Source organism: Bicyclus anynana, chromosome 8 (assembly GCF_947172395.1).
Source record: "Bicyclus anynana chromosome 8, ilBicAnyn1.1, whole genome shotgun sequence".
Lineage (NCBI taxonomy): Eukaryota > Metazoa > Arthropoda > Insecta > Lepidoptera > Nymphalidae > Bicyclus > Bicyclus anynana.
The window spans coordinates 9995369-10018541 of record NC_069090.1 but is presented as its reverse complement, the minus strand read 5'-3'; the positions used below and the strand labels follow the sequence as shown (position 1 = coordinate 10018541).

Here is a 23173-nt window from a genome sequence, read left to right as displayed (position 1 = left end):
TTAATATAAACTTTAGCAACATTAAAAAAAATTACGATAGCCGCATTACAGGTATCACGGACTTCTCCCATAAAGTAAAAGCTATAGGTACCTATAACCTACCTCCCTAATAATTTATAAGTTAATACTTTACTTAAAGTCATCTCAAATAACAAAAGGTCTCGTTAACAATATTCAATAACATCAAAACTGATCTACACCTAGAGGTCAGCGCTCGCGACCCGGGTACCATAAAGCTTCTTAATTTCCAAATAAACAAAGAAAACCTCATAAATAACGGTAAGAGCGTACGTAAAAGTAATATGTCAGCGTCCCCGCGGTCATTAGAGACGCCATGTTTGATCTAATACAATACAATGCGCAGGCGCATCCATGGCGTTAGCAGTAGGGTCACCATATCACCAGCTTTTGATGGAATTTTGTAAAAGTTGAATAAAGTTTTATGATATGATAGGATATTAAATTATTGTTCACTAATATTCCTTGGGTAATGGAAAATGTAGGAATTGCAACACTTTAAGTACTTTAATGTTTAAAAATATGTAATTCCTACATACCTAAAAAAGAGCTCATGAATTTTTTTTGATATTTTCTATTTCTATATTTTTCGAGTTTTTGTTGGTACCCAGTTAATTCCAAAAATCTTAATAGTAAGATAAAATACCAACATAAGCTACCTAACCTTTAAGTATAACATGTACTTGTAAGTAGATACAATAGACGGTACATTATCTCCCTACTCAGTTTCTGTTTGACTAAGTTAGTCATGTGTTTAGAACTTAGATGCTATTTGTACCTGATGGTAATTTCTGTGATCCAACGTGTTGTTTCCTATTCCTGTAAATTATTAAAATAAAACTGGTATAAATTACAAATGCACATATATTAAGTTTTAATTGTATTTGTAACTCAAATTATATATAAATTGGAAAAATTATAAGTTATGTATAAATTTGATTATATAAGCTACCTTATAAACTAAATCGCAATTTAATACTTTTTTGTTTTATATTTAATTTTTAATTTTAATAGTTTATTTAATTTAATTAATTTTAATAGTTTTTAATTGTACTTGTACTGCAGCTAAAAATATTGTAATCTTCGTTCGTGAAGAGATGGTGGTTGTAACACAAAATCTTTTATAGATTTTAGCACAACTGCCGTTTCAACCTATTCTGTATAAAAATGTTCATTTATTCATTTATTCTATGAATTTCTCGCGTTGTTTATGAATTTCAGTATAGGTAGGCAGGTACCTATTTTCAATCTGGTTGGTTAGGCACAAATTTTTGGCAGTCCTAAATTCATTTATTTTCGATCGTATGAGAAGGCGGGGATAAAAATTGAATTGTCCCGGAAAATTCGAAGATCTAGTCACCGTAACAGTAGACAAATTAGTAGGCTATCCATCAGATAGCTGTGAAAAATCGGTGTTAAATTATTTTTTTATGCGCCGCGGCGAATCGTACGACCTCGAGCATGATCCGTGTAACGAATAAACTCGGGAGGTAGTTAGTTGCTACAAAACAAACTGGCAATCTTGAAGCTATTTGTAATTACCCCGTGAATCATTAGATACTCTTAGGTATCAACATTAAATACAAGCAGGCGTTATTTTGCGGAAATGCATTATAAATAGTGACTTATTTATTTATTTTGCTAATATAAGCGAAACACCGCGGAATCCAAGCAACAACGTCATCCAGATCTGACAGAAAATCCTCTTAGGTACGTCTGTTATTTTTGTAGGCCTATTGAAAAAAAAATAGAAATGTCGTATAGTCGTTTCTAAAGCTAATGAGCTGTTCTTGAGAACTTCCGAAAATTGCTTATTTTATGTAGGTAGGTATTCATCGACCCGACTAGTTGGCTCATACATAGGGTGACTTACGAAGTAGATATTTATAGTAACATAACAGCTAAGCAATAACTAAACTCGTCACGTCTCCAACATAAAAGTTTTATAACAGTGAAAAAAATATCTTCAACAAAAAGTCAAAGTCATCGCATCCCAGTCCGCCGCAGAGGCGCCGCGAATCAAAAGTTCGTAAAAACTCAACTCATGCTACCAAGCTGTTTAATTGTGTCTACCCTCCCATCGCTACCTGGGGAAGTCACGTTCACGACTACCTTTGTGATGCCGCCAGTTTTTCATGACCCTCGACCTTCTCAAAACATCGTCAAGTCATGAGTATGTACCTATGTAGGCAGAGGCGTAGCTAGTGTGGGCAAAACGGGTACTAGCCTACGGCCTTGCGTGGTGGTTCTGAGTGCTACAATTAGATTGACGGATTCAATATATGAAAGACAATATATGATTTCTTTTAATTAAACTAAAATATAATTATCAATAGTTAAGTATATTCTGTAAAGTATAGGTAAGTACAAAGTAGATTTACCTATACATTTAGAGTTGGACTAACTACCTATATAGTTACGCCGGAAATCGAAATGTGTTTTAGCTGGCAAAACATGGTAGGATGACTTTTTAGGCACATTTTTGGGTACAGGTGCCTTCATGAAGAAAATGCCTTGTTGATGCCAGTTTGTCCACGTAGGTAACTTAGGTCTACGCTACACCACTGTTTTGGCCTAGGGAGCACCAATCTAGCTTTTACCTTTAGTAGTCCTCAGGTAATTTCATTGTAAAGTATTCTGAGATAGATTCCTAGTAGACCCTACTTAAACATGTCCCATGAGGACATAACACATAATACGAGTAGTTATTGTGCTAACCTATAGTATTGATCAACAATATACCTATACAGGGTGATTCGGTCTTTAGTGCGGATATTTTTTTTCGTGGTTCTGTATCATTAATAGAATATAAATCTACAAACAGTTCGATACATTTTATGTAATTTTTTTTTTAATTTATGTCTCTAAAATAACAAAATAATGTACATATTATTACTAAACAAGATATATTCAGCTTAAAAGTGATCTGGTGACGTCCTTTAGGTATCAAACGAAAATAAAATAAACGCACAATAGGGTGACCCTAAAATTCTGTTCAAAAGTAAATAACTTTAGCTAACGATAATTTTGTTATTTTTGAGTTAAAAAAAAAAAGAAAAAATACGTGATCATTAAATTTTGTTTATGTACAAAATATAAAAATATCCGCACTAAAAAAAATTTCTTCCTGTATATTAGGTAGGAGTAGGGCTCATCTTATGAAATAGGTACCTTCTCAAGTACCTAGGTAGATATTAGTTGTCAATAATTAATATGTGATATAATTTTGAAGCTTTCTTTGATAAATAAAAATTCAGGGTAGGGAAATATAACTAGAAGTTGTAAGTTTTCATCTCGGATTGTTGGTAAAGGTAGGAATTTTATAGCAGTAGGTAACTTTATGGGGTAGGTTTCTAACCTACATTTATAGAAATACCCTTGTAAATAACATTGAAACAAAATTTTCCAAGCCAAACAATCAAAGGGGGAACAATAAGGACCTCTGTGAAAAATCCGCGCAGATTTCCCACAGACGGCGGACGAGGCGAATGGAAATGACATTTTAAAATCGGCTCGAACCTATAGAGAGGCTATTTATTTACATATACGGATGTTCCTCACGCACGTTCCCGGCGCAACGTCGATAAAAGAGGGCGTGGCCGTCGCCACCGCATCCACCAATCACAACTCACGCTTCGACGTTTGCGTACAGAGGCCTTTCATGTGTGCCGCTTGGCGCGTGTGTGCGTGCCGTATACATGGGCGTCGGTACTACGCCGGTAGCCGGCTTCACAAAAGGTTCCCATATCTTTTATGTTCTAAGATTCTTATCTCGCGGTTTCTTATTTTACATTTAAGATGGTGGTCTCGAATTAACGGCCGGCCCCATAAACACGCTATAACACATTTTAATATGCCGGTAATACGAAATAATCTGTGATTTTTATAGCTTTTACCCCACTAATAGCTTGTTGTAGATCCGTAGATAGAGGAACTTAATTTTTTTTTCGGAAATTTATTCACCTTTTTTGATTGAATTGTTAATCGGCTCTAATTGTTGATTAACATTGCAGATAAGGTTATTACTTTAGTTATGATGTTGAGCTCATTATACATAAGCTTAGGCACATAATGCTTTCTCACACCCAACTAACTGAAGCTAACATAATGCGTTATAGGTACACTTACATTTATAACGGTTGTATTATCTGCAAGTATCTATACTTTGTTTTGAGAATCTAAAACAAAAGTGCCACTGGAAGATGTCTAGGGTATAAAATTTAAAATTTTGCAAACCCCCCATGAAATTATAAATTACATTCTCGATCAAATCATCAATATTCTTTTTCAGTGCGCTTTCATTCGAGTATATTTGCTGACTTTCGGTTGTTATTTCCCACTTTCAACCATCACAGCTTTTAAACGGCTCAATCGATTTTCATCGTCTTTCAAAAAACCTTACAAAAAACTAAATTAAAACGTCAAACTTAGGTATAACACCAATCTTTTTGTGTAGGGGGTTAAAAAGATGAAAATATAATCAAATAAATAATATGTGCAAATGAACCAAGACCGGTAAATAATATACCTACCGGAAAACTACGTTCAAAATAAAGATGATCAAAGATAAAATAAAAGTTATCTTAGCTGATCGTAGAGACTTATCGCGACAAAAGATAATAATTGTAACTACAAGTTAAAGGGGATCCTCATAGATACTTAACAGTGGCGAAGGATATAATTTAGATGAAAGTAAACTGTCCTAAAGAAAAGGAAATTCATATAACGTGATATAAACTCGGGTTTCTCATAATATCTAGACACAGAACAACAATGAATGTGCATAGATTTTTAAAGGTAACCCGGCGGGAATCAGCTTGCATGAACTTTTGGCCGCTGATACTTAATCATATCTCTCTACTACTACTATCTATCTATCTATCTATCTATCTATCTATCTACTTAAATCAGGAATAAGTATCCCAATAAAACCGTTACAGTTACCTACACATCGCAACTCTACAAATGCAAACACGATAAATGATCACAAAGTGACTGGGTCTTTTTCACAACCATTTATTTTAATTTCAAATTAAAGAAGCCACAAAATTCAGTTTGAATATGAAAGGGAAAAGCGGCTCGTTCGAAATTCGAACACAATAAAAGGCAGTTTTACCGCCAAAATTCGATTAGAGAGGAGGGATGGGACAAAAGAAGTCGTTTATTTGGGGGCGGTTTAAAATTGATTTCAGAATTGGGTGTGCATTCGAGTCCTTACCTACCCGTGTATGCTTTTCGTATTTGACGAGCACTGGAAAATTGGGAAAATGAAAATGTGGATACGTATATCTAGCAGAATAGGGTGATGTGAGGTGGATGGTGAATATTGAGTATCATCTAGGTTTATTTACTTATTATACTTTGTAGAACAATACTTTAGAGAACATGCTACTAGATTGGTACCTACCTACAAAGCTACAAACTTTATGATTCTAAAATATATTTTTAACCTCGAGATGTCAAAGTACTGGTACTTTTATTTTAGAGCTTCTAAACAATAGTTCTCTAAAAATACCGACTTAACTACTACCGAGGTTATGTTAATGATTTTTGACAAAATTGGTTTGATTTACAACTATTTCTAAGTCTGTAATTGCTATTTACATTGATCCCTAAGTAATAGAAATAGAAGCTAGGTAAATCAATATAATGCCCATATTTAATGTTATTAGGGCACCTATATATAATAGGACAATCAAATAATGATGTTCTTGTGATTTTAATGATACAAGAAGATATTTAAGCAGTGGTGGATTTACCAGTTCGCTAAGTAGGCTGGAGCCTAGGGCGGCAGATGATAAAGGGCGGCAATTTTGATTCAAAAAACTTTATCTTCTACAGAAATAAAAAAAATGTAACGATAATTTTAATATTTTAGTTCTGTACGTCCTGTACGCCCTGTACAGTCCTACTAAAATATTAAAATTTGCAATTTTATTGACACAATTTTATTGACACAATTTATTGATTCAATACCGAATTTCAGAGTTCAGTAAATTTGTAAATCCGCCACTGTATCTAAGCAAACTTAGCCACATAAAGCAAGTTTTCTTTCACACAACCACTCTTCCACTATCCCTAATAGAATCTACACTCTATAGATCGCACAATAGATACACTTGTTACACATTGTCAGCAAACCGTGAGAAGTTACTCGTACACTCCACGATTGTTTTAGACCAGATCACTCAATGAGTGCAAACACTCAAAAGTAAAACGTCCGGGCAACGAGGGCCCTCACCCTCCCCGTTGAGCAAACACTTCGTTTGTAGGAAAAACTTGAGTGGTTTGCTTTGGAATTATATCGATGTGAAATAGTCTTTGATCGCTTGATGGTGTGTTTAAGTGTGAGGAGAATTGCACTCCTATTTTATAGGTATGTGCATTCGTAAATTCATTATTTACTGTTCGCTTAGATATTGATGCAAGTTTAGAAGTTGTTGATTTTACAAATATACCTATGCTTTACAATTGAGCATTGTAGAGTCCACCTCTCCTGAGGATTCTCTGGTTTCGGAGTTAATCGTATGTATAGATTTATTCGTTGTCGTGTTTACGCTAGGATTATTTGGGTCTCCACAGAGAGTAGCATTAATAAATCTGATAAAAAACACCTTAAGGTGCAAATTAATGGCTTCTATTTAACATGTTTTTGGAGGCGTAATCGAATCATTTAGCTTAGTTACAGAAGCTATTTTGGGAAGAGTAGCATTAAATCGCTTGGTTACCTTGATGTTAACAATGATTTGCACTATTATAAGTAAGGGTCAATCCCTAAAATAAGCCCACTGGAAATAAGGAAGTAATAAGATTAATAGAAGCTAAGTTAACGGAGCCCTTCATTACTGGTAGGACAACGCATGGCGTGATGTAGCATTTGTTGTACCTAACTTACAGTTTTGTGTATGGAGCACAATAGTTAATACACCCTTAAATGTGAGTAAAAGAATCTTAACTAATACCATTGACGTATAAGACTATAATGATATGTTTATAAATTAAATTACCGACAGTTAAAAATTATGCTCGATACTTAGGTATAGTGTCTCTCCGTAATGAAATTTAAATAATGAATAATGTAGGAAATTCTGAATGGAAAAACCAAAGTTTCGTTACTGACGCCGATAAAACATCAGAATTTTAGTAGACTATACGTCAGCGTTGATTGCTTAAAAGGAGCCTATCTTGAGTAGGTATAGAACCTATCTAAAGTAGAAACAAACGTTAGAATAGCAAGTCAATAAACTTTCCAATTGAACTGTTCTAAGTTATAATACCCCAGTAATTTACAATTCAATATTTTATCTGGAAAGTTTGATGGAATGGAAGTTTGGACGACAGATGTTCTTGCCCACTGCCTCGAGCGCTGCCGGAACGATCGTTATTACTGGGCGTACGTACTGTTTATGTTAACAACTTGAAATATTTAACTTTAGTATCTATATTCAATATACACAGATGTCAAGAACTTCATCCGCTCAATAATGGCTTCCTCTTCAGTTCGTGTTTTGTTTTTTGGATGCACTTTCTGTTTTGTTTGTCAATTCAACCAATTTTGTTTCTTAAATCTTGTCTTCTCTGATGGTCTAATAACGTTGTAATTCGTTTAACCCAAAACGGAACGCTAAAGCACTTGCATGCAGGGATCAGATGACAGGGCTTAGATTAGGGTAAGCCTAGATACATTTTCAGACTAGCGTTGTTACTGTAGGACTTAACCCACTCAGTCTGAAACTTCCTTGTTTACAGTGTAAGACAAAAAACATTCAAAAAAACAGTAGGTAGATAATACACGTATGTGTCCGTTATGTTATAGAAAAGAAATTCAGTTGTAGGTACCTACACCACATCTACCAAAACTAAACGTTTTTGCGGCTAATTCTCCTCCCGCTGGGGGATGCGAGGCGAAATTACATTTTTATTCAGTTAAACGGGCGAAGGGTCGAGCGATTGCTTTTTGATAAGTCAATTTGGTCGTACACGACTATTACTGGATATTGTATGCAAATGCTATAGCATCGGAGAAACAACAGAAGCGGCAAATTGACATTGTAATTATTATGATACTTAACTTAAATCTTCAGATTAAAATATACGATTCCGTAATTTAAATTTAAGTGTATTTATTTCTTAGGCATTGAGAAATCTCATATAAACCCTGGATGAGTTTGTTGTGGGCTCTTCTCGGACCTAGGCGAGTTTGGATCCTTCGTAATTTAAATTTTAAGTTTTCGATCAATTATTATCACCATTATTTAATAATATTATTACCTGACGTGGCGAAAATGTTTGTAAACTAAGCCTGATTGAAATAAATGAACTTTGACTTTGATAAGGAACTGGAAGAAATGTAAGCAAACTTAATAAAGAAATTGGTAAGCATAATTTTAGTAAAATATAAAACAACCACAGAGCAAACAGAACGTTAAAGCTAAATATTTAGAATTCCGTGAAAACAACTCAATTGTTAAACTATTTTCATAACTAATAGTAATTAATAATTAGTAATAATTATTTTAATCGCTTTAATCATTGAATAAAAAATACACTACACAAACGACATAAAAGATCATGAAAATTAATCTCTGTTCATCATTTCTGCAGCCATCATTTATAAAACCAAACAGATATATATTTTTTTGTCAATTTCATCTAACTAAGTATTGACAAGTGAAACTAGTTTAGAAGGAACTGAATAAATAGAATGAAAGGAAAGAAATAGAACTTGCAAATTTGGATACATTTGTGCTAGTATGAGTAAATTACTTTGTAAGTTTTTGTTAGTATATAGACAATCAGTCAATAGACAATTACACATATAATAATGCGATCCTGCTATATTTCGCCGCCGATTCATACTTAGTTTGATAGATTAATACGTTGTTGAATTTCTTACTAAATGAATTCTAAAGCCATCCAATTCTAGCATGTCATGTTGCCAGCGAAAAGTAGCATCGTGTTTTTATCTGTTATCAATACACCAAAATTAAATCCTAGAGACAGCTCTTCAGCGTCCGTGCATTAGCCCCGGGGTCTAGGAATTGTTTTGTGTCAAACGATCGCAAAACCTAGGCATTCGAGAATTCCATTGTTAGCGTTTTTATATGGCTGAGAATCCTTATCAATTGTAATAGTTTCAGTCTTGTTTAGATGAATTAGTCTTTTCGTGTGTCATCTACGATTAGTGTTTCTTTCTAATGTTTCGTGTTTTAGTTGCTTTAGATGTTAATATCGTAATTGAGATTTGTATATATGTTAGCCAATCAAAATAAGGACTCAATTGAATTTATTCAAACTATTTAAAATGACATTTTTTTATTCCTATCATCTGCGGAAAAGCATATTTAGCAACAGACTCTTCCATAAGAGATGTACACTCGATATTGCTAAATGATATGTGTAGGTAAACTATGTGTTTCACACACATAAAAGTATCATCACATTGTTTTATTAAAAGAAAAACACACCGTAATTTATACTTAAAAATGAATTTCTCTTGTTCCAGCTGACTCACTACTCGGCTCAGGTTCAGATGACGAAGAAGAGGAAGAAGCGAGAGCAGCAAACAATTCAAGTAGTCCGGCGCATGCACCGCACCCTGCGCTACATTCTGAGCTATCACATAATGGGGACACCAAACCGCACGAAGATTCGGAAGATCAGGTTAGTATTGTTCGTATCTAAGAGATTACATGTGCATATAGAGACAGATACAAAATACGAGTATATAAATAATGTTCATTATTTGGGCATCATATCTATGCTAGCTTACACAGGTCAAAATGTTTTATTTCCCGTTGAAAAATATTTTTGCTATTAAACTTTATATCCAAATCACCATTAAAATCTGTAGGTACCTAGCTGTAAAGGTTTTTGATTTGCAAAAGTTTTCAATAAATCCGCCAATATTGTTATTGTTATAAGGTATAAAAAGCTATTGTTGTAGGACATTCATAATTTTACAAAGGCATAGGTGAGATACGTACTTTTTATCCAGCAAATACTTTATGGCTCTGATTTTTATGATTTTTTGATATATATATTCGTATTTTGAAAATATTGTTAATGCGGTGTTAGACTATTGGGACCCTTTTTTGGTGTGTGATGAACTCTTCAGAGTTCGTTATAGTCTTTAATCTAACTAAAATTCATGGCGAATATTTTGTGTGTAGGTACCTATTATCCATATAGCTTTACAACTTTTGCATCACTACCTTGTTATACTTGACCATCCCATATCATATGCATGGGGCCATACCACATAGTCGCATTCAGTTTTTTTTCTACCCGTACCAGGGTTCGCTGGACGGGGACACGGAGACCAGAGACTCTCAAGCGGAGAACAAGTCACCAGATGACGGCAACGGTGGCTCCAAAAGAAGAGGGCCTCGGACGACGATAAAGGCGAAACAGTTGGAGATACTGAAATCGGCTTTTTCACAGACACCCAAACCGACGAGGCACATACGAGAACAGCTGGCAAAAGAAACAGGGCTACCCATGAGGGTGATACAAGTAAGTAATTTTTGGGAATGCATATTTTTCTAGTTTTCATATTTAATCTTCCACAATATTTTTAACTTCTAATTTAAATGAAAAGATTAAGTTTGAGCTGCGTTAATTATTATTGCGGCTTTGATGTTTAATATCGAATGCTTCACAATTTCCTTAATCATAGGGTATGTTGATGCTCTTTTAAATATTATGTTTTCTTATACAGAATAATAAATAGTACATAATTATTGAATATTTTCCAGGTTTTTTCTTAATTCTGTAATTTAGGTTTTATATTTATTACTTATTTTATATCCATCTATATTCCTATAAATAGTGTAAAAAGGCGTCATATTATGAATTGTTTTAAAATTTTCATGTTGCGGGTCACCAAAAATTCTGCGCTGACATGATAAATTACCTAATTATTATCAAAGCACAGACTATATGCACTCGTTTACACATACATAAATACATACAACAAAATATTCTTCCATTATTTTATCCGGGATAAAATTACGCTTCGAAAAGGTTTTTGCTCCCGCAAATAAGCCTGCGAGTTCTGTGACTAATTTCTTTTTGGGCTCAAATTTAGCACAGTGACTTATCAGTTTTATGAATGTTCTAATCTAATTTAACACATGGATCCGAGTGATTCTCCACACAGCAACAGATGTCTGTTGTAGAACCGTCTGCTATCGTCATGCTTTTTGCCGCTGCTTCCTCTTTGTTTCAGTTTGTTTTTTGTGGACGTTAAAAGATTTTTTCATGATCTTATTGCATTAATGGAAGCGTAGTTAGATACAGGCATTAACTTATTCAATTGCCTCAATAGCTCAACGGTAAGATAGGCGTACCTATTCATTCGTCGTTGAGTCGGGTCGATCCTGGTCTACTGGGCTATTGTCACACCTGCTTTTACCACAGTCTTTTCCAACTAGTTAAGGGGAATATGAATGTTGTTCTTATTTACAAGATATGGCAAATATTCTTTTAAAATAAAAACTACAGTAGTTAAATTGGTTTGATATTTTTCTTATCAAATGATGTATGCAAGTCATCAATAGTTTCTTTTATTTTATTTGTGTTAAATCCTACTAAAACCTGTATGTAGGCTAGCCTTGTAAATTTATCTTTTTTTAGTTCACACATTTGTTTTGTTTTATACATCTATGTTTTAAGATTGAGATTCAAGCTACTTACTAGAATAAGGTAGGCGTGATAGCTCATCCTCCGTGTGCATTTTAAGAAATTAAATATCACGTGTCTCAAACGGTGAAGGAAAACATCGTGGGGAAACCTTCATACCAGAGAATTTTCTTAATTCTCTGCGTGTGTGAAGTCTGCCAATTCGCATTGGACCAGCGTGGTGGACTATTGGCCTAACCCCTCTCATTCTGAGAGGAGACTCGAGCTCAGCAGTAAGCCGAATATGGGTTGATAACGACTAGAATAAGTAAATTCAACAATATTGGAGATGCAGTTGTGCATCTACGCAGTCATCGTTCTGCAATGTTAGTAGTAGGCGTGACATCCTTTGAAGTCGGCTTCCCGATGATAAATATTTGTACAAGCAAGTGTTGTGTATCAATATTAGTTCAGTAACAATGTCGGCTATGTTAAGTGGGTTCATAAACAACGTTTTTTTGCCACCATCCGTCAAGAGCCGCCAGATCGCGCGTGTCAAATGCGCATACCACATGTGGCTTCGAGTAACTGTTATAAGTTTTTGTCCAAATATTCCGGAATTAACTAGTTAACACCGGTGCGTGTGAACGATTGGCCATTTGAAGGAGCCGATTTTCGGTTTCTTTGATGTTGGTTGCTACATATTGGTTGCATACTGAAGATAATGATCTGTTTATGATTTTTAATATGTACCTAAAAAATAAAAAAAATAATAATCGTAGATACCTAATCATGGGTCCCTATCTAAATTTTTATGTTAAAATAGAGAAGCACTAATGAGTAGGTAATTCTTTACTGATTTTAGCTTTATTGTTAGTTAGATAGAATAGTGGATAAAATAGTTCTTATTACTACGTACTACAACACTAGACTTCTAGTCTAACATCTGAGGCTACTAACAAATCATTGTGTTTTGATTATTGTAGAGCTTTTGGAATTTCAATTTTATCTTTCTGCGAATGTTAGTTACAAGTACCCATTGATACTATTTATTTTTATGCTTATAATATTGGTAGGATCTATTATTATATTGTAGATAGATAATCTATTTCGCAATGTCATTAAAACATCTCCATACATCCTTATGTTTATGGTATATTCTTATTTTATTACACACTGTTCGCCAAGTCGAGACACTTCGAGGAACTTTCATAAAAATTGTTTCCTCTTCCTGAAAAACCGGAGAATTCCTCCTATATTACCAAACACTGGCACTGACTGATTGACACTAAAACCTATTTTAGGCGACAAATATTGTCATTCTGGTGCATCATCTGTTAGACAAGCATCTACCTATAAATAATTTACAATACCGTTGCCGTCTCCACAAAAGGGACTCCAAAATAAAACGGACGTCACTCCACCTTAACGCGATGTCAACCGACCGCGAAACGAGAAAAAAAAGCGAAGATATTTTAATAAGTTCATATATCGTAATTTCTACAGTGTGACGGCCCTGTCGCCGCTCGTCGCGCCCTTATTGGCTCATATTTTATTTTGACAGCTCGAGTAGTTAGCGTCCAGGGTTGTCGATATATGCTGAATTAATGTTTATTCAGCAAATATTGAGTCATAAAGTGGTTGAGATGACACCGAATTTCTTGAATTACGGTTATGACGATTCACTTGAATATTTTGTATGTGATTACGCTTATTTGGTGTATCTGTACTTCTTTTGTTTGGCTCATCAAATAGATTTGATTAGATAGAAGAAGTGAAATAGATAAATTTTGAATTTTGATTTCTTTAAATGATGATATTTTTTTGTATGTAGTCAAAAGTCTGTATGTAAGTAGCCATGTATGTTTGTACGTCAGTATGGAATTCCTTATTATATAAATAGACAGCAGAAAATTATGATCACATGTTGCTTGAAATTCAAGTTCGTTATTCAGCAACGTCTAGGCCTAAGGCCTAAATCTTTAAAACCTGCCATTTATCTTATAGATCTACCTATTTGTTAACAGATTTTGATCTGTGTGATTATTATAGTTTTGTTTTATATATACCTATATATTTTTAGTTCCTTTTTCATTTGGTCTTCAAGGTCTATCTTTATTTACCTGAATTCACATAATTTATAGATAAGTAGAGTTCATAATCATGATTTTAATTGCCTAGATACCGCAAGTTCCATTCAAGCGTGCCTAAAAGATTAATGTCAAGTGCCTGCTTATCGAGCTCACACTTAATGCGTCTGTGTTTTGCTTCTGAATCGATGAATAACGCCAGCCACACACGGTCATGCTTAGCTTCAATTCTGCAGGGTACTTGGAATCTGGACAGTAAAAAATATCAAAATAGCGTTACCGGCACAGACTTATAAAATAGGCAGACGGTATCACGGTGTCAAACAACTGAAGCACTCTAATGGCGCCGAGTATGTACCTACCTATTTATGTGTGATTGTGAAGTCTTCATAATATGTGCATCTGTACGTGTAGGTACATATAATGAAAAACTGGCAGGCATAATTTTGTGTGCGTCACTTTTTAGTCTAGTAGACGGTATCTGGACCTTTTATTCAATATATGGTTATCGGTATGTTTTCGTAATTTTTTCACTGCTCACATCTCAAAGCAGACTTGACAGTATACTTGACCATGTGTGGCTGGCGTAACATCGACTTCCTTAAAATATCGTGCACTTCTACTAAAACGTGGTCATTGATGGTTATCTATAATTCTCGTGACGTCATTGTCGGTAGTGTAAAATAGATGAAAGTTGGATTTTATATCATCATCATCATCCTCTTTATATTCCGCGGTACGTTAGATCAGTGCAAACTATTCCTCTCTTTCATTCACTTGATCTAAGTAGGCTTACTTTTCTTATATACAATCTCTTCTATAGAGAGGGGGTCTAAAAAAGGCATTTTTTGTCTTTTTTGTCTACCCACTACTAGGTAAGTCTTATTAAAATTTATATGTATACTCGTACAAGAGCTGTTTGTGACAGAGCTCGTCCAAGGAAGCTTTGCTGTCATCCGGTCCGAATATGTGTGCCGGTGTAGTTGATTGAAGTATAGATGAGTCAGGGCCATATATCTACCTACCTGTACAGTAATTAACTATCTTTTTATTTTTAAATAAAAACAATTTTTTTTTAATCAAAGGACATCTGAGTATTGATTTGATCAGATAATATAAAATATTGTATAAGTAGGTAAATCATAAGTGATTAAAAACCGCTATGCCGGCTTACATCCATAAAGACATTATGGATGGCGCTCGTATGCATAATACAACGAATAAATTAATTCACACCTATTCATTTACCCGCCATGCGGAATGTCATCGGCGTACGGTTACGAATTACCTCATTACTCAAAAGAATATTCACCGCCTCTAGTGCGGGCATTAACAATTTAAAACATGGCTATTAATCATTATTAATTAGTCGCTAAACAATATCTCGCTACATGCACAATTGCACATGCGGCGGAGACAAATACCTATATTTCGCGATATTTTTCTTTTTTTGTGAAATTCTACAGAAGTCATTAACTTATTCATTTATGCTTTGGGTAAATTTTAAATATCGTGAGTGTTATTCATTTTACTTTACTAGCTGATGCCGCGCGGTTTCACCCGCGTGGTTCCTGATCCCGTTGGAATACGGGGATAATATATGTCCTTATAGCCTTCCTCGATAAACGGGCTATCCTAACACTAAAAGAATTTTTCAAATCGGAGCAGTAGCCACCAGCTCAAGATTAAGGGCCCCGTAAGGGTTCGAAAATAGTCGGTATAGGAATGTATAATATCGACATTAAAAGTTTTATCGTGGTATGTACCCGTTTAAATAATATTCGGAATGTATAATGTTTTACATTTTGATAATAATTAAATTTTTCACACGCTGGTGTCGCTGCTGACTGACATACCTAAACTTGACCAACCCGCATGCCCATTGTGGTCATTATCGGACATAACCTTTAGAAAATCAACAGATTTAAAATAATAATTAATAAATAAATAACCCGACTGCCTAACCTGCTTCCGCCTCCGCAAGTCATCAAGTCATCCACCACGCGTATTTTGTACAGCGATTAATAAATAACGTTTTTCTAATTGTAGGTTTTTTTAATATGGCAATGATGTACCATTTTTAAATCCTCTTGATGAACCCTTGAATTTGATACCCATATCGCAATATTTGAAAAAAAAAATATTATTTTCACCTCGAGTCTAAAGTATCTAACAGTCGTCGTGTTGGTTTTTTTTTAACTTCACCTGTCTAAGAACACTTGGGTTATTAAGACAAAGCTAACGATATCCTAATTACGTAAATCCGATCAGCGGTTTGAAAGATATGAGATAATAAATAAAATTACATACATACGTCATACATACATACAAGATACGCGCGAAAAACATAACCCTTCTTGCAGTCGGGTAATAACGCAAACTTACTAAAATAAAAATTAATGAACAGTGTAAAATTTCATACGTTTATTATTGCTTTGTAAGTAGGACATATTCCTAGCGTGCACGCCTTGCAAGGTGGTTATTCTGTGTGGTGGTTATACCGTATAACATCATATCGACCATCTGCTTACTTCATCAACTACTATCTAGGATCTAAGTAAATAAAAAACGTCGGTCCTGTTTGTAGGGGCAATCTCTGGACCTACTGAACCAATTTAGATAATTCTTTTACCACTAGAAAGCCACGTTATATGTGAATGCCATAGGCTATATTTTATCTCCATATTCTCACGGGGACGGGAGCTACGCGGGTGAAACTACGAGGAGTCGGCTATTAACTATATTTTTTACCATGGCCGCCATAAAGAGAAAGTAATTTCCACACGGAAGCTAGCCCGACTTTTGATTGATAGTGTCTATTAAACTGATAAATGCTTGTCAATGTGAACACGTTATTATGTCACTGGCCGGCTATTTGACGCGACCTGATTTATGTGCCTTCATAGGCTGAGTGCACAATGGTAAAGGGCCATTCATTTTTGCCTTGTATGTAGATATCTAATAACAACGGTCAAAGTGACCTACCTTGGATACCTCTCATCAATAAAAACCCATATTCGGCTCATTAGAAGAGTCTCATATCAGAATGAAAGGAGTTAGGCTAATAGTCCACCACGTTGGCCAATGCGGATTGGCAGACTTCACACACGTAGAGAATTGACAGAATTTTCAGGTATGCAGATTTCCTCACGATGTTTTGCCATCACCGTTTGAGACACGTGATATTTAATTTCTTAAAATGCACATAACTAATTGAAAATTTGAGGTGCATGCCCCGGACCGGATTCGAACCTACAACCTCCTAATCGATGGCAGAGGCTACCACTGGGCTACTACGGCCCATTTGATACCTTTAGGTATCTACAATCTGAGGTTTCAGCCTTGTGTGCTTGTGGCCTATGATATGTAGACAGGACCAAGAAGAGAGAATTTGGTTCCTTTTTTGTCCTTCATAACTTTTGAATATTTATACTATTACCTTTATACTCTTAGCTTAAGGGCCGCATCATATATTTAACAGCTAGGTACTATAGAACTATGTTAAAATTATACTTACGAGCAGCTATACCTTCGTTTAATATTCACAATTCTACAATTTAACCGGAAGGTTGCCGGTGTTATATAAAGATGTAGCAAGGTTTACGGCTACATAACTCCACTAGTAATTGACAGGTTTAACTAACCTGGGACCGCGTTTAGATCAAAGATGCATGCGCATTTCCTAACAAGCTTAGCAACTTATTACTTAGTTATACTTTACTATCTAGGTAGACAGAATAGCGGTTGTGATTTTGCACAAAATTTATAATTTTATGATTACTGTCAGCCCATTTTTAATAAATAATTATAAAGACAATATGTCTTCCTCGTTATAGGAGAGAGAATATTGACATTCATAACCATTAACAACACATATTCGGCTAACTGTTGAGCACTAGTCTCCTCTCAGAATGGGAGGAATAGGCCTTAGTCCACCACGCTGGCAGATTGGCAAGCTTCACACATGAAGCTAAGAAAATTCTCAGGTATGCAGGTTTCCTCTCGATGTTTTTCCTTCATAGTTTGAGACACGTGATAAAGTTTTTTTCAAACTTTATCAACTTTTCAGTTATGTGCATTTCAAGAATTTCAAAGCCCACTTCTTTTTTAGAAAAAAAGTTTAGTATTTCTGAGCTCGACTCAGGAGTCGAACCCAGAACCTCGTGATCCAAAACCATATAGGCGAACTAATAGACAGGCGCATAAAATTTCAATTTATTATTTTTAATTTTTATTGTTTTTATCAAAAGAAAGTGGACCGGCCCTTAATGTAATTTATTCAAGATTTGGAATGTCTAGTTCACTCAATGAAGTCGCAATGACCGATTAGGTACCATAAAATGAACTCGTTCAAAAATGTAAGGCACGGCAAGTCTTTTAACCTTTTATCTTAGAACCATAGTTATTAATCAATGGTAGCTTCCATACCTACCGTTAATTAATCAACAGCGGTTGGGTCAAGGTAACTTGATTTAACCGCAACAATAAAATGGAACAACAAGCGTTATTAAATTCGGATTAAAACAAATAAAAAGTTCCGTCAAAAGAGAAATTGGTCCGAGGCCTACGATTGCTAATAAACAAAAATTAACTTCAGCAACCGGTCAATCAGGCATCTATGGATGCCGGGTCTCGGGTTGAATGAGCCGTTCGTTTGGTCGCACGACCATATCTCTTCTTTTAATATCCGTCGGCGGCTTTGAACTGCCCTAAAATACTATAACTTTCACGAGTTACGAGGTAAACGGGTAAAGTCTGTGCGACCGCAGCTTTGCGGCGACGCGACGGCCGATCGCGGTCGAACTTTTACGACAAATTGTTCGATCTTTTAAGTTGGATGGTTTTTGAGTTCGTCAAATACTTTTTATTCGTGCGTGTCTTGTTTTGCCGACTTTTAATCAAAGAAATGGTCGTTGAAATCTACTCTACCTCGTCCCAACTCTTCAATATCTTTAGGATAAAATGTAAACAGGCAATTTATTTTGATGTAGCCAAATTGATAATGTCATGAGGTCATTAATTAGACAATGCAAAATGCTTGATATCTCATCGATTCAGCAGATTGTGTTTATTAGGATGATACTGACGGTTTAACGTGCGTTTCGAGGCTCAGGGTTGCAATACCAAATTCCTAACTCTAGGCTGAGATACTTTTTTTTTTCGTTTTCCCCTACAAGATCTGATAACATTTTATTTGCCCCATAGGTACTTTTTGTCCGATAGATTTGATTTTTTTATCCTGAATTTTTATCATGAATACACGTACCTATACAGCTTATAATTGTTAATATGTCGGTATTATTTGTAGCTAAGAAACAATATCTAAAAATAGTTTAACTTTATATTGTTAGATATAATTTGATTCTTATTCATAATATCTATTTAACTGTCAGAGGCCGCTTGTATTCTCCGAATTATGCTTAAAAACACCAACATATGGGCAGGTAAGTGCCTATATTAGTCTGTAAACTGTTCACCGTTTTAATATTTTTCTGATTCCGCGACACAATAAAGATAAAACATATAATTTTACAACCGCCAAAAATACTAAAGTATGTTGTTAAAAAAATAATATCAAAAATATGAAAAGTCGTTTTTATCAAAGCGCGATCATGTCGCCGGGTGTCATCGTACGTGGAATGATAACGATAACGATTATTGTTCGCAATTTGCAAAATCCCCGCTGTCGGAGCCGCACTTCTAAAAATGGACCAAGAACCTGCGGTAGCGAGACCTCATTTTATGATGACTGAAAATTTATCAGCCTATGCTCCTATCATAGGTAAGTAGTAGTTATATAATAGTCAGGTCTGTGGTGGCTTTGACGTTGCAGGTTTCAAGCCTCCAGAATATCAATTGTCAATGTATAAAAAGTAATTGTTTTGATATTTTGTACAGGATATCATGAGAAATCTAGACGCTAAATCGTTAAATCCGGGGCAACTCTTTGCTTTTACCTTTAAAGTTATTTTTAAAAAATCTTAAACTCATATTATGCCGCGGAAAAATTACAAAAAAATACGCTTTTTATTAGAATGTTTGAGGGCCCTTGAAACCTGCTATTTTCCAAAACCGTTACATCACAGTTAGTGGCGTGCATAAGGTTTTTAACTAGGACTTATAGCACTATAAGTAAAAATTGGAAAATTACTTGTCTATGTATTCTGTGATACAACATAGGTTTGTATTGTGTCCTTAGGGTAGGCAGTGCTTTTTAGCATTTATGCAGTAGCGTGCACCACACGACCACAGTGCAAACAGCATAATAATTGGCTATCGTACTTTCCTATAGTGGGAGTATAGGCTGACAAACTTTCAGCCATTCTAAAGTGCGGTGTGTCTGGTCATCGCAGGCTTCCAATCCAAAACGTCGATGTCGATGTTGTCGCAATAAATTTGTAATTTTAATCGTTTATTATTGAAACAGAACGCGGAATATGCATGAGTGAACGATAAAATAGGCGGTTTTACATCGCGATCGACATGTTTGCCGTAAAAATATCCGATGTATGAATATAGGATTTGCACAATACCCGTGTATGATTACGTGGGGAAACGGTAGCTGGGTGTAAAAATTTGTAAAACACATCAAACTTTCTATTTAATTGGGGAAAAAGATTCTGACGTAGGTATAGAACATGTTTCTAAAGACACAAAACTACTTAAAATGTTTTTAAGTACCAAAACATTAATGATTGCAACCTGAACATTTATTTATAAGCCTATTTAAATATCTTATTTTGTGGAAAATGCTTTTAATTCTTACAAAAAGCTTTTCTAAAACTAGGTTTACTTGAATGCTTTGATTTTGTTTTTTTCTGCCTGTAAACACACCATTACACACAATTTACCCAAGTTTTATCTTAATATATAAAATCGAAAGGTACTTACAAGTTGAAAGACAGGGAGGTAGTTTATAAATAGTAGGCGTCTGCTAAAAACGGATTTTATAAGACGGCTAGATTTAAGAGCCTTAATAACGGACAAAGTCGCGGGCGTCCGCTAGTCGGACTAGCTAATAGATATTTAAGTCGGGATAAAAAAAACCGGTAATACTGATAAAATGCGTTAAACAACACTTGTGTACACTATTAGTTTTAGCGCAAACAATTTCATGTTAACCGTCAAACCGTTATAACATACGACCTACACGGTCTCTTACGGTTTACGCAAAATAACAAAGATGGTATGATTTATCACCTACAAGACAGAGGCACCTTGCGATCGTGCAGGTGCGGCGCTACAAAAGCGCTTGACGAAAGCGATAAATTATTAATTATGATAAAGAGCAACGTCATATGAATCGTTTGCGAAAAGAACAGAACAGGCGCCTAGAGCCCTTTGTCTAGGGACGCCCTGCGGATTGGGAGCTTTCGGCCGGCGCTGGGTCCACGCCGACAAAAGATATCCCCGCACGGACAAAAAATGACGTCATTTATTTTATTGCCCTGGGTGAGAATGCTACATTAATATTGGGTAGGGCCTTAATGTTCGAGCGCCCTAGGGCCGTCATCTGTCAGCTTCGCTGGAGTCTGTAACGTTCGCTTATGTAGGTAGTTAGAGGGACTTACCTATTATAGTAAACTAGCTGACGCCGCGCGGTTTCACCCGCGTGGTTCCCGTTCCCGTAGGAATACGGGGTTAATATATGGCCTATAGCCTTCCTCGATAAATGGGCTATCCAACGCTCAAAGAATTTATCAAATCGGACCAGTAATTCCTGAGATTAGCGCGTTCAATCAAACAAACAAACAAACTCTTCAGCTTTATAATATTAGTATAGATACACGAAAGTGTTCCTGTTTGGTATCTTTCATGGTTTCCAACCGCCTATAGAATAATGACACAAATATGTTTGTACTAGCGGACGCCAGCGACTCAGTCCGCCTTTAAACCTCCTCAATCCGGCCCTCTCGTAAAATCCGATTTTAGCGGGCCTCTACTATCTGTAAGCTACCTCTCTGCCCGTCAAGTGGTTTTGAGACTTCGTGATGAATGACCTTTCGCATTTAATCACTAACTGATTTTCGAACCGATATAATACAATTTGGTATGCAGTTACAACTTACGTACACACTTTTGTCTTGATGTTTATTATTAACTAACTTAGGGATTTCAGGATAAAAAGTAGTCTCAAATGTCCCGCAGAGAGAGTGCTAATATATATTTTTTAATTTTTAATAGTATTTTATATTCTATTTTGTTTGAATAACTCGAGACTAAGATACTCGGACTAGTCCTCAGAACAGCTTGACTGGTCCAGGTGGCGCAAGAAACCGGGAGCGGCGCTATACAGCAAAAAAACTCAACTTAGGTCACTTTTTGTACAAAGTTTGTTACACTCCATAACGGGTGTTTAATCTGAGGATCTTATCAATTTCATTCACTGATAACAATCTCGTTCGCGCACCGATACCAATAATTCTGGTTTCCCTGTGACAACTGACAACTCACTTGCATCTACCTGTTTTAGTAGTACCTACTCTACATTGTAGAGTATAGATACAATATTAAATTGTTGACCTATGCCGCACGGGTTTGTTAAAATATGTTTGCGGAAAATAGCAAATCTCATTATCCATCGTCGATTTTGAATATACAAAAAGTTCTCTGTTCTATAAAAGAGACAACAAAAATATTTTGAAAATCTTTTCGGTAATAACTAATAAGCATTGAAGAATATTGTAAAAATAGTATGTAGGCATATGCCTACATACTATTATATATTAATAAAAATATTTTATTACGAAAATAACTAATAAGTGGATATAATATAATTAAGAATTAATAATATTAATAAATTAATAAATAATACATTTATAGGGAAATATTCATTTATTAGTTCAAACAAGCAGAAATCGAACATGACCGCTCGATTCAGAGTCTGGAACCTTATCCATAGTACCTACTATTGAAATTTACTACTACTGATGGATTTGGAAGATAAACACCTCATTGCAACAGTACATTCTTTTTAAAGTCACCTGTACGTACCTACCAATGGGTTTTTTTTTGTCGAACCGTCTTGATGATTTGATGTACCTACCGCGAGTGAAAGTAGGAGCTTGTTTGGAGATAGCATCTCCGTATTGGTTTTGCTATTCCTGCTTATTTTAGCGAATCTCATGAAGACATCCTATGCTTTAAACATAAGGTCGATTTTAGAATGACGTGTTATTTAGCCTCTGTTATAATTGTGTGACTCTAGCTTCCAAGATTTGACCCAAATCGTACATGTTTGTGTCAAATAATGAAAGCTAGAACCAAGGACTTTAAAATTTGGCACACATGTTCATTTTTGGTGAGAATTTATTAAAATAATAAAAATAACCTAATGATGGTAGCCAAGATTATTTAATGAGGGTATTCTACATCGGATAATGAAATAACATTTAGTTGGTCGTCTTTACCGGTAGGGTGGTAACTAGCCACAACCGAAGCCC

General features: G+C 35.2%; 1 protein-coding gene across 3 annotated transcripts in view; it reads left to right on the top strand.

Moving 5' to 3' along the window:
- Positions 1–23173, top strand: part of LOC112054918 (LIM/homeobox protein Lhx1) — an 80184-nt gene that overhangs the window by 36373 nt on the left and 20638 nt on the right. For all 3 annotated transcript variants that reach the window (XM_052883121.1, XM_052883120.1, XM_052883119.1), the window contains exons 4-5: positions 9524–9681; positions 10315–10533. In XM_052883121.1, the coding sequence (XP_052739081.1) occupies positions 9524–9681; positions 10315–10533 (377 nt within the window). The remainder of the gene's footprint in view (positions 1–9523; positions 9682–10314; positions 10534–23173) is intronic.